Source organism: Paramisgurnus dabryanus, chromosome 15 (assembly GCF_030506205.2).
Source record: "Paramisgurnus dabryanus chromosome 15, PD_genome_1.1, whole genome shotgun sequence".
NCBI classification, from domain to species: Eukaryota; Metazoa; Chordata; class Actinopteri; order Cypriniformes; family Cobitidae; genus Paramisgurnus; species Paramisgurnus dabryanus.
The window spans coordinates 8,933,791-8,947,446 of NC_133351.1; the positions used below are offsets into that span (position 1 = coordinate 8,933,791).

General features: G+C 37.3%; 1 protein-coding gene across 1 annotated transcript in view; it reads left to right on the plus strand.

Moving 5' to 3' along the window:
• Nucleotides 1–13,656, plus strand: part of abca12 (ATP-binding cassette, sub-family A (ABC1), member 12) — a 101,906-nt gene that overhangs the window by 40,915 nt on the left and 47,335 nt on the right. The window contains exons 33-37 of the mRNA XM_065252099.2: nucleotides 1,980–2,156; nucleotides 7,111–7,310; nucleotides 9,056–11,467; nucleotides 11,721–11,824; nucleotides 12,774–12,880. Of these exons, the coding sequence (XP_065108171.1) occupies nucleotides 1,980–2,156; nucleotides 7,111–7,310; nucleotides 9,056–11,467; nucleotides 11,721–11,824; nucleotides 12,774–12,880 (3,000 nt within the window). The remainder of the gene's footprint in view (nucleotides 1–1,979; nucleotides 2,157–7,110; nucleotides 7,311–9,055; nucleotides 11,468–11,720; nucleotides 11,825–12,773; nucleotides 12,881–13,656) is intronic.

Here is a 13,656-nt window from a genome sequence, read left to right on the forward strand (position 1 = left end):
ACCTGGACAAGAAAACAGCAACAAAAGAAATCACGTGAACGTGGTTTGAGAATTTGTGATTTATTTTTAGACACATTCCCTGACCTTTTTTTAGGTTCACAATTGCACGCTTGGTGTGCCAAAAAGTGCATTTATGTTTATAACACCATAAATGACCCACTTATTTAGTTTCTCATCCATTGTACCATGTGTTATGTGGTTCCTTTCACCTCCAGAGGAAATCTGATTTCTTTTAACAAAAGATACTTTAATCTTGGCAGGAGTCATATATCCATGCTAGGCTATTATATGCTCACTGAATGCTTTGTCTACAAGAGTATCAATAATCACACCAGCTCTTTGAATTCACAAAATGATGGCTTCTCTTCTCTCTCACACTCTTAAGCCCAAAGTATAGTCAGCTTTTTATGTGTATGCGAACATACGCGCATTAGTATAGATTATTTGATTTATACGTGTACGCAGATGTTCAACGCATTCGCATTGCAACAGAATGCAATCTCCTGGGCTCTGTACACAGACATGACACAATTGTGTAAGAAATGGACCATACTTTGGCCTTGAGGCTCAGCAAGTAGCCCATACTTCACATTTTTGAACTAATGTTCAAATATGCGAAAAGTGAATTAACATTTGAAAGGCTCCGATGCAAAAGCCGCTTAAACGCTACTTACGTCAAAAATGAGATATTAACCGAATGCTCTCGGCATTATACGTGCATTAAATATACTTTGGCTTCAAATCCGCTAAATCCCAGCCTTTGAGTCCATTAAGAGTCTGATAAAAATGCTAATTTACAAGAAAACGTCAGATGCTTTTACAGCCAAGGTGGGCAAACCAAACGAGGTGGGCTCTCCTGATTCTGCCAAGTGGTTGATGTCCTCAGGGCAACATTATGTTGACCCTGGGACAACATTTCAATCAACCAATCAGATTTCAGAAATAAGTTTACAGTTTGTTTTAAATTTAAGCTTGCAACCAGGATTAGCTGTTTCTAGACCTTTGTTTTTCACTTATCATGTCCCTCTGATTTTAGGGTTTGGTTACGGTAAGGGTTGGGGTTTGGGTTGGGTTTAGGTTTTATTTAGAAAAATGTTGTCCTTGGGTCAACACAATATGTTGCCCGGTGGACATCAACCACTTGGCAAAATCAGTTTTAGCGTAGGATTTTGGTCCAGAATGACTCATTTGATGCAATACCATCAATGTCCAAAAGATGTTGCTAGCGCTGAAAAACTAGAAAATGAGTGCGCCAGAGCGTCAACAAAATTGAAATGTAAAAACTAAATGTTGAGTGTTAAAAACAAAAATGGACAGCAAAATACTTCACCAACATCAGACAGAAGCTGGTATGTGGTTTTTGCTAAGAAGTATAGGCATTTTTAAACACCAAAAGCCATTATTAATCTTCTTATGGTGATAACTGTGATATGTAGGCTAAAGGCTGAAGTATAGGACATTTTATAGTGTATATTATTTACACGAGGGTCTACGTGTGCCGCAATTTTTGTAAATTTTTGTCATCAGAAGAGTGTGCACATACAGGTGTATGTAGCCCAGGAGATGCATTGCATTTTGTCGCAATGCACATGCATCGAACAACTTTGTACACAAACTGTATGAGTCAAATAAACTATCCTTTGCAAGGCTATGCTTTCGACTGTGCGCTTACATTTGCATACATATCAAAACTGAGTATACTTCAGGCTTATTCTTATGGGATAGAGGTAAAAGATGTGTTGTGCTTGTTTCAAGTTTAAATTCTTTTCAAAGCATATTTCTTAAGTTTAATATATTTTAATCTTCAAGTATTGGGTTATGGTCTGAGGACAGGTGGTTCTAGTCAGTGATGTAATATCCTGATTTGGATAAAATATAAAGGAAATAATACATTTGCATTTATGGCAAAACTAAATAATGTCATATTTTACAGTATATGCAACATGGTAATTATTTTTTTCTGTTGCTTCATCCGTCAGGCTGGTTTGGAGCATCAAAGCTTAAACTGCAGCCAGATTGAGCAGATATGGCAGGAGATCGTTCAGGTTGCTGGAATCAGTGAAGATAATGTTGTCTCATGGTGTAACATCAGTCTACAGCCAGTCATTGCAGCTTTTAATACACCAGAATATGCAGCAACAATTCACAATATGACGGTAAGATGATAATTTTCATACATACAGTATACTACTGGTCATTAGTTTAGGGTCACTTAGGGTAACTGACATGTTTCATACAGTCCTAAAAACCTTTAGATCTGAAAGTTATTATTAAAAATAACAAAAATATAATTGTACCAACAAAATATTAGTTTCAACTATATAGTTTTTTAAAATGATGTTTTGGACCGAATAATAAAACAAAAAAGTGTTATTCAATTTTAAAGGAGATTACTATTTTAAATTGTGAACAAATATGTGACCGGTGACGACAAAACCAGTCATAGGTCACACAGGTATATTTGGGTCCGTGTAACGCTTCACAATTCCATTTTCAGACCATACATGTAAATGCAAAAATAGAAAAAATGAACCTAAAAGTTAATTTTTCATTTTTTCTGGAAAACCTTGTCATTGGATAATTGTCATTTTTCACTCCTTTTCTTAATTTTACTTTAACTAAATTGAAATTTAAGAAATGAAACATTTAAACAAAAGAAAACTAGGCGATTTTCTCCTTTTTTGTATTTTTCGTTTATCTGTTTGCTGTGGGTCGTACATTAGAGGGGCTATGACGCACACGCTTTCGGTGATATTTTATCATAACGATAATAATGAGCGCACATATGAATTGTCCACGGCCCGTCAGTATTGCGATTGATTCAGATCACTCTTTTAAAATATGCCCAGTAACAGTGTTAGGATTAATCAGAACAGTACTGACAGGAAGACGATGCAATGATTTTGCCATGACGTATATAATGTAGGCTATATTTGGTATTTTGGCCAAAGAATGTGAGATAGAAAGCCATGTATCACGTCAAATGTGTAGCCTATACGTATAACACAGATGTGAAATACAGGCTTATAAATATGTCAATTTATTTAACGTTACCTTTATAAGTATTACTTTAACATGAATTTATAAGGAAAGTTTTGGATTATGTGGATTTGTTAATTCATACCTTTTTTATTAGTTATAATAAACACCTTCCAAAGAGACTACTAGGCAATCCTAAACTTTTGGAAATACCACACTGTAACATAACTTAATAACGTTTTTTATTTAACTGAAATCACTGAAATTTAAATGCACCATATTAGTAACCAACGAGAGTGGCATAAAAATATGGTTGGTCATACTGGTATGTTGATGACCACAGATTTTTTCTCTGCAGCTGGAGGTCAGGTAAGCCATATAAGGAGGGTCTTGTTGCCACGATCCTGTCATCCTGTCTGTTTTCCTATTCATTCCCCACCGACTCCATTTCCCATGATCCTCCACGCTCCCTCGCCTGTGTTTTGTCTTCAATCATCCTCACCTTCATCAGGTCCACTATTTAGTTCTCCTGTTTTCCCCCTGTTCTTTGAAGGTTCTCAGTTTAATAGAGTATTATGTGATGTGTGTTTATCATGCCAGTCTGTCTGTTTATTGTTTTTGTAATTAAAGTTCCATGATCATTGTAATCCGAGTTTCCAGTCACCTCTCCCTGCTGCACGCACCCTGACACTTGTCCATGGTGATATGACGTTAAACTTCCTCTATTGTTATAGTCCGCAGCAGCCACAACCTCGGCGGGTGGTTATAATGTGAGGCTGAATGCGTGCGGTCCTCAGATTGGCTTTTAAAAGAGCATGATGAAATGATGCGCGTTCCACACAGGGACGAAGTTCTGTAGTCCGACCAAGCAACAGAAGCAATACAGATGTGCTTGGAAAAGGGATCATCCATCCATCACTATATAGACAAGACCCTCTTTATGCAACCGTGACCTCCAGCTTCAGAGGGAAAATCTGTGGTCGTCAGCATACGTGACCATATTTTTTATACCACTTTCGTGGGTAATAATGATGCATTTTCAGAGGCACTGGAGACATGAATAGGCTATTACAAACCGTTTGGAGCCATCGAACATGTGATTACAGTTAAATAAATAAAAAACGAAATGTTTGATTACATTATTGTTACTAAATTATGTTACAGTATGGTATTTCCAAAAGTTTAAGATTGCCTAGTAGTCACAGATCTTTGGAAGGTGTTTATTATAACTAATAAAATAGTTATGAATTAACAAGTCCACATAATCCAAAACTTTCCTTATAAGTTCATGTTAAAGTAATAATTATAATGTAACCTTAAATAAATTAACGTATTAGTATTTTACATCTGTGTTATACGTATACACATTTGACGTGATACGTCTTTCTAGCTCACATTCTTTGGCCAATAACAGCCAAGGTACATGTGATCGTCTTCCTGTCAGTACTGTTTTGATTAATCTTAACTTTACTGGACATATTGATCTGGATCAATTGCAATACTGACGGGCCGTGGACAATTAATATGCGCGCATATTACTATCATTACGGTAAAAGATCACCGAAAGAGTGTGCGCCGAGTACGACCCACAGCAAACAGATAAACGAAAAATACAAAAAAGAGAAAATCGCCTAATTTTCATTTGTTTAAATGTTTCATTTCTTAAATTACAGTTTAGTAAAAGTAAAATTAAGAAAATGAGAGAAAAATGACAATTATCCAATGACAAGGTTATCCAGAAAAAATGAAAAATGAACTTTTAGGTTCATTTTTTTTATTTTTGCATTTACATTGTATGGTCTGAAAATGGAATTGTGAAGCGTTACACGGACCTATTTGTAGCATACATTGTATGGGTCAAAATTAAAGATTTTTTTATGCCAAAAACTATTAGGATATTATGTAAAGATCATGTTCCATTATGATACAGTATTTTGTAAATTTCTTATTGTAAATATACAAAATGTGTATTTATCATTAGTAATATGTGTTGCTTAGGACTTCATCTGGACAACTTTAACGGCAATTTTCTCAATATTTCGATTTTTTTGCACCCATAGATTTTCAATAGTTGTATCTTGGCCAAATGTTGTCATATACTAATAAATCATACATCAATGGAAAGCTTATTTATTCAATTGATATATAAATTTGACCCTTAAATTAGCAAAATTTGACCCTTTTGACTGGTTTTGTGGTCTTGGGTCACATATAAATAATGAGTGAATGACCCTAAACTTTTAACTACTGTAGTAGTGTACATTCACTTTTAGTTAAAGGGATAGTTCGGCCAAAAACGATATTAAACCCATGATTTACTCACCCCCAAGCTGTCCGAGTTGCATATGTCCATCGTTTTTCAGACAAACACATTTTCGGATATTTTAGAAAATATTTTAGATCTTTCTGTTCATTAAATGTAATGTCACGGGGTCCAGCAATAGTCCACGACCTTCAAGTCCAAAAAAGTGCGTCCATCCTTCACAAATTAAATCCAAACGGCTCCAGGATGATAAACAAAGGTCTTCTGTGGGTAATCCGTGCGGTGTTGTTGTAGAAATATCCATATTTAAAATGTTATTAACGTTATAAACTACCTTCCGGTAGCGCCGCCATCTTAGACTCAGGAGAGAGTATTAGCGTAGTGTACGCACTTTTCTTAGTGACGTATGACAAATTCGGAGGGCGGGGGCACAGAGCAGCAGCAGAGAAACCTCTGTACGCTGCGTAAGCTCTCATCCTGAATGCGGATCACTCCAAGATGGCGGCGCTACCGGAAGGTAGTTTATAACGTTAATAACATTTTAAATATGGATATTTCTACAACAACACCGCACGGATTACCCACAGAAGACCTTTGTTTATCATCCTGGAGCCGTTTGGATTTAATTTGTGAAGGATGGACGCACTTTTTTGGACTTGAAGGTCATGGACTATTGCTGGACCCCGTAACATTACATTTAATGAACAGAAAGATCTAAAATATTTTCTAAAATATCCGAAAATGTGTTTGTCTGAAAAACGATGGACATATGCAACTCGGACAGCTTGGGGGTGAGTAAATCATGGGTTTAATATCGTTTTTGGCCGAACTATCCCTTTAAAGGAATAGTCCATTTTCTTAAAAAAAAAATCCAGATAATTTACTTGCCACCATGTCATCCAAAATGTTGATGTCTTTCTTTGTTCAGTCGAGAAGAAATTATGTTTTTTGAGGAAAATTTTTCTAATTTTAATGGACTTTAATAGAGCCCAACATTTAACACTTAACTCAACACTTAACATTTTTTTTCAACGGAGTTTCAAAGGACTATAAATGATCCCAAACGAGGCATAAGGGTCTTATCTAGCGAAACGATTGTCATTTTTGACAAGAAAAATAAAAAATATGCACTTTTAAACCACAACTTCTTGTCTAGGTCCTTTCCTGCGTGACCTAACGTAAATGCGTAGTGATGTAGAGAGGTCACGAGTTACATATATGAAACGCACATTTGCGGTCCATTGTAAACAATAAATTGACACAAATACATTAATTAGTATCATTCGACATACAACAACGTAGGAACGGTCCTCTTTCTCAACACTTGTAAACACTGGGGCGGAGTTTCGCGTTCGTCCTCTGTGACCTCTTGACGTCATTGCGTGGGGTCACGCTGGCGCATCACGACCGGATCTAGACGAGAAGTTGTGGTTTAAAAGTTCATTTTTTTTTTTTTCTTGTCAAAAATGACAATCGTTTTGCTAGATAAGACCCTTATGCCTCGTTTGGGATCATTTATAGTCCTTTGAAACTCCGTTGAAAAAAACTGTTAAGTGTTGAGTTAAGTGTTAAATGTTGGGCTCTATTAAAGTCCATTAAAATGAGAAAAATCCTGCAATGTTTTCCTCAAAAAACATAATTTCTTCTCGACTGAACAAAGAAAGACATCAACATTTTGGATGACATGGTGTCTTTTCTTATATTCTTTTAAGAAAATGGAATATTCCTTTAATAGTTTGACACTAATAGTCTTTTATCATATTACTGATAAATAAAATACAAGTGTCTCCACTAGGTGGTAGTGTGTACTAAAAACTGATTTCATCCCTGTGTATTTCTTGTACATTTGCTTTTCTTGCTTAAAACAGGAGATGGACCCTTTGTGGGTGAACGCCACGGCAGAAATGATAGTCCAGTCGCTGGAGATGCTTTACGAAGCTGGTTTGAACCACACCATTGCTAGTGAACACCTAATGGAAACCCTGTTATATTACACATCGACTTTGTCCAACCTTTCTGTGTCAGAAATAACAAACCTGTCTGACTGGAATGCCCAGCTTTATCAAAGGTGAAAGCAAGATATTCCCACAGTGATACACAACCTGATTCGTATTAAATGACACAAAACAAAAGGCAGAGAGAAAGATCTTTTATAAAGATACACACTCGCTAGCTTTATGAATGTGTATTGAGCTTTTTACTGTGACTTTTTTTTATTGCTCGAATGAATTGGCAATGACAAAAGCATAGAGCCATTTAGACGGCACTCATATGCCCATTATACCTCTGCATTATCATGCACCAGATTATATTACCGAAAATACATTCTCAGATTTGCTTAGAGATTTGCACTTATTGCCCATAAGGACGAGGGTTCCGATTCATGCAACCAATGAAAACAAAATGAGTAAGAGTAATTAAATTTGCATTAAGGTTGATTTATTCAGTTTGACTTCCAAACAGGTTTGAGGAGATAAAATAGTTTCTATTATTCTGTTATCTCTGTCTGCCTGCTTTTAAATTGATTCTGCTTTATGTGCTCATCCTTGTAATGAACTGACTACTGATAGGAATCAAATTATGCGTTTGGGCATATCTGGGCAAATCAATCTCTACGGGAACATTTATGTGCCGTCCTGAGATCATTGACCGTGATGGGAATTCTCCAAGTGTATTATAACTATACAGCTCTATTAATATAATATTAAGCGCTCCCTAAAATAATGAACAAATTGGGGTGGTTTCCCAGACAGGGATTAGCTTAAGCCAGGACTAGGCCTTAGTTTATATAGGTTTTAACAAACATGCCTTACTAAAAACATTACCTGTGTGCATTTTAAGGCAAAACAAAGGGCACTGATGTATTTTAAGATATTATGTCAGTGCAAGTTGTTTTCAGTTTGGACAGCTCTTACATTTATTTTAGTCTAGGACTAGTCTAATCCCTGTCTGGGAAACCAGAAGTAATTAAGGTCAAATATTATATACATTATACATTAAAATAGCCTAGCCATGTCATAAACTGTCTGCCCTAGAGTTAAACATTTGATTTTTACAGTTTTGGAATCCATTCAGCTGATCTACGGGTCTGGTGCTACCACTTTTAGCATAGCTTAGCATAATCCATTGAATCTGATTAGACCATTAGCATCGTGCTAAAAAATAACCAAAGAGTTTGGATATTTGTCCTATTTAAATTTGACTCTTCTGTAGTTACATCGTGTACTAAGACCGACAGAAAATTCCTTGCAGATATGGCTAGGAACTATACTCTCATTATGGCGTAATAAACAAGGACTTTGCTGCTGTAACATGGCTGCAGCAGGCGTAGTGATATTACGGACTGCCCGAAAAAAGTCCCCTGCCATTGAAAGTTACTAAAGGGACTATTTTCAGCTGCTGCGTAAGCCTCCTGCAGCCATGTTACAGCAGCAAAGTCCTTGATTATCACCCCGGAGTGAGAGTATAGTCCAAGCCATATCTGCCTAGAAAATCGCAACTTTTAATTTTCTGTCAGTCCTAGTACACAGTGTAACTACAGAACAGTTTAAAATAGGAAAAATATCAAAACTCTTTGGTTATTTTTAGCGCAATGCTAATGGTTTAATCAGATTCAATGAATTATGCTAAGCTATGCTAAAAGTGATACCACCAGACTCGGAAATCAGCTGAATGGATTCCAAAACTGTAAAATCAAATGTTTAACTCTAGGGGAGCTGGAAAATGAGCATATTTCAAAAAAGTGTAGTGTCCCTGTAAGCTATTTTTATGAATATGTTATACTAATTACATTTTTTGTTTTATGTTGTTCAGCATGTCCACAATGGAAATGGCTCTGGACCAAATTGGTACAGAGTATCCCTGGACGACGCCATACATCGAGGCAATTGAACAAGCCATGGAGTACTTCCCACAGAGTCTTCTACAAAATTCAACATCTGAACAAGATATTGTCATGCATGCTTTAGAGATCGTCCTAACTGGAATGAACTTTACAGAGGACTCCATCGAATCTATCCTTGGTGGGAACGTACACTCCAATGAAAGCACAGTTGACAATATTATAAAAGATGTAATCCAACAAATCATTCATATGGAATTGCTGGGAGATGTGCCAGTGCTGTATGATATAATGCAACAGGCTTTGTATTTGGAAGACACGAGCGGCATCCTATGGAAAACTGTTGAATTTGTCAACTGGATAATCTTTCCAGAAGAAACTGGAGCCAGTTTTGTCATAGAGGCCCTGACAAAGTTTTATGAGATCTTAAGGCAATTTCTGAAATCTCTACCAGCAGCACCATCTCCACTAAATTGCTTTTCGGATACCTTCATTGACATTGCTGGGAATGTTTTGTACATGATGAAACAAATCAGACAAACGAGTGAGCTTTTTGCTTCTGAGGAACACTACCTGAACCCGCTCCAAATGCAGCTGGCTAATGGACAAAACCTACGTGATCTTTTGTCCCATACCAGAAGCACCAGAAGCCTAGTAAGTGACGTCAAGAGGGAACCTATTGACGACTTCCTCGACCTTCTTGACATCAACTACAACTTCTTGTTTCTAACACTCTTAGCTCCTCCCACCACAACCGAGATTCTGGAGACCGTCCATGTGTTCTTTGCAAATCCGGACCTGGCTGTCATACTAAAGGGTCTTTCGGGAGAAATGACTTCAGGTCAAGAGGAAACCATCGATGCGACACTTAATGCGCTGACTAGCTTGACGCTCCCAAGGAATGCAGAAACGTTTCTGGAGATGTTCATGATGATAAACGAAGAGGGATTGAATCTGAAAAATCTAGAAAACATACAAAAGCTGACAGAAAGCCTGGGAAGAATGGCTGATGTGGCCACGGTGATATCGGAGAACCCCTCTTTAAACGTTGCAGAAAGAATTAAGCCTGTGGCTGAACAACTTCAAGCTTCAGTGTCAACCATTCTCTCATCTGAAAGAAATGGCAACACTGCAGTCAAGTTTCTCAATGCTCTCAATACCATCCTTGCTGAGAATTTTCAGGAAATCGCATACATCAACCCTCAGGCCTCTGGCATTCTTCAAAACGTGATCGGACCATTTTCCAGTCCAGGGTCGGAAATGAGCGTAACACCCTTTTTGACAGCTGTCGACCAAACATCTGAAGCCTTCTCCTCTATGCTGTCTGGAGATGAAGCGGTGTATTTCAACATATCTAGACAAATGCTCAAAGCCTTTGCATTGCTTGAGGCATATCCTAGAGATATAAACGAAGTCCTTTTGTCAACCAGCCTGATCACTGACACTCTCAACAATCTGCTTAACCTTTCCGGCATCACAACAACTCCAAATGGACAGCCTGTTGAAGAAGTCACCAATTCCCTAATCCTCAGCAGCGCGTTGGCCACCCAAATCCTGTTTAATCTCTCCACGTCTAACTACAACCTGATCAACAATGCAGAATGGGAGAGTCTCCTGACTCAAACGTTCAATCAGATGTCTGCTGTTCTCCCCACCGAAACCCACGCCTACCTCGACACTGTCAAATCCATTCTCTTTTCTTCCCTTTCAAATTTATCCAGCCCTGAAGAAATCATGACAAACTTCCCAGAAATCTCCCAAGAGGTTACAGGCTTTCTCTTTACCTTACTTAACGTAACATACGATACAGCATCCACGCAAATGACCCCAGACAACCTCACTTACATCTTGATGACCATGTCAAACCAAGTGTCCCAGAGCCTTTACGAAGGCCTTACGGCGACCGATTACCCTATCCAATTTTCACAAGTGCTAAATTCTTCAAGTAATGCTGTAATAGCTTTATACTCTATAATGCCTGATGAGGGAATACCATATCTCAATATGACGGTCAACCTCATGGAGACAATGTCCACTGTCGTTAATGAAAGCTCTTCTGGGAATGTAGATCAGGCAGTATCTCTACTGGTCAATACCGTCAACAGTCTTCTTGCCATGGTGCCACACATTGATACAAACGCCTCAAGCAGCATTATTGGTGACCTCGAACAGACCCTGAATGCCATGCTAATGATCCTCCAGATGGACCAAAACCCTCTTACCCAAACATCTGACATAACCCAGCAGTTGATCCACACCATCCAGAACCTCATCTTACTGGGCAACAACAGCATGGAGTTGGACCTAGCCCAAATAGTGCTGGGGGCTGCTAACATGAGTATTGACCATCTGCTGATGATAAATGAAACCAACTGGAAAGACGAGTAAGTTTTTTTGCGGTCATGCGGTTCCTGGTTATGAGTTAATAGCTTGGCCCCGTTTTCCATTTCCTTTTGTTCATTGCAAGCCTATTTCTTGGCTCTCATATTTTCAGGCAGCTTGACATTTACCCTGCGTAATTGCTTACTACTTCAAAGAAATATGGTTCATGGCTCTCAGAAGCACATACTTTGAGGGTCATGAAAATAAATGACCTTATTCCATTGCTTAACTTTAAGTAATTTAACTTTTACTTAGGGTTGCATCAGTGGTGATGAATCTAGCCAACAGTTTACCAGATGATCTGCCGTATTCTAGTTTCATCAAGCCCGTCATGAGGAGTCTGGCAAACGAATCCCAAGGTACAAGATTTACTCACCTTTCACACTGGGTGAACCATCTCGTAGGCTCACTAGATACCCACAGTTGCACACAGTATAGGACCTATGAGTGTTTTACATTTTGTGTGAATATGTTATTACTTTTATGCATAATTTAAACTTGTTTATCTCAAGAAAAGGACGCGTGGGCTGTGTACAGTAAATATTTTAGATGCCCAAACCTCTTACTGAATAAATTACCTGCATGCTCTCTATAATCCCCATATGTGACCTTCGACCACAAAACTGGTCTTAAGCCACACGGGTATATTTGTAGCAATAGCCAGCAATACATTGTATAGATCATAATTATAGATTATTGTTTTATGCCAAAAATCATAAGGATATTATGTAAAGATCATGAAGATATTTTGTACATTTCCTACCATAAATATGTCAAAAACTTTTTTGGGAGTGTGTGTGTGTGTGTATGTGTGTGTGTGTGTGTACATATATATATATACATTAATACCATTCCCACAGTACAAAAATATCATGCAGTCTGTGCCCTTTAAAGCATTAAACATTTTCAAACAAAGTTTGCTTTAATATATGAAATCGCTGTTCTCCATTCTCACTTGTTAAAGCCTCTCGGTTTGCTTTTTATTTGCTAGCATGCTTTAATAGTGCTGAGGTCTTTGTTGAGCGTTTAATTTTCCCACAAGTGTCTGATCGTTTTTATTGCTCGAGGTGTTGCACATGCCCGAGCTGTCAGATCTAAATCAGCACATGGCTCCATAAAGCGTTTCAATGTCTCTTTTTAAGGAGGTATTCGTTGCTAGATCATTTGCTGCTTGCCGCACTGTGAGGTCGGTCTGAAAGGGGAGTTAGGTGCGAGTAATGATGCCTGTGGGGAATTGAAGTTACTTTAGCTCTGCATAAGCTTTATCTTTGTTTTGCCCTCTCCAATTTCTCTTCTCTCTCTCTGTAGAAAATCTGCATCTTCTGCTGCAAGTGGTGAACACGGCTTTTGAATTCGGCTCAGCCAATTGGATGAATGACAGTTCGGGTGTAATACTCGATCGCCTGTTGACTCAGGTGGGTTTAGATACAAACTGATGCTTCTAACACATCTGTAATTAATTATACAAGTGTAATACAATAGCTTTTAAATGTGATCCTAGACAACAAAACCAGCCATAAGTTGCTCAGGTATATATTTGTAGCATTAGCCGACAATTCATTGTATATGTCAAAATTATTGATTTGATCGATTTTCTCAATATTTTAATTTTTTTTATTCTCAGATTCCAGATGTTCAAATAGTTGTATCTTGGCCAAATGTCATCCTATCCTAACAAACCATACATCAATTAAAAGCTTATTTATTCAACTATTCAGCTTTCATTCTAAATATTTCAGATGTAAATTTGACCCTTATATTTGCAAAAATCAACCTTTATGATTGATTTTATGGACTAGGGTCACAAACGGTTGAAATAAAAGACCATAATTGGTAATTATATTGTGATAGTTTTTTGCAAGTATTTAGATTTGATTTACATTTTAATACTTAAAGGGGTCATTTTGCAAGACTTTTTTAAGATGCCAAATAAATCTTTGGTGTCTCCAGAGTACATATGTAACGTTTTAGCTCAAAATACCATATAGATCATTTATTATAGCATGTTAAAATTGCCACTTTTTATGGAGGACCACAAGAGTCATGCAAAATGTAATAAAGAACTTCAATATTTAATAACTACCTGGACAATAAAAATAGCAATTAATAATTTTTTTCATAAATTCATTAATTAATCTATAAATAAATAGACAAAGTTACAAAAAATCATTATGTAACATTTACATCAAAG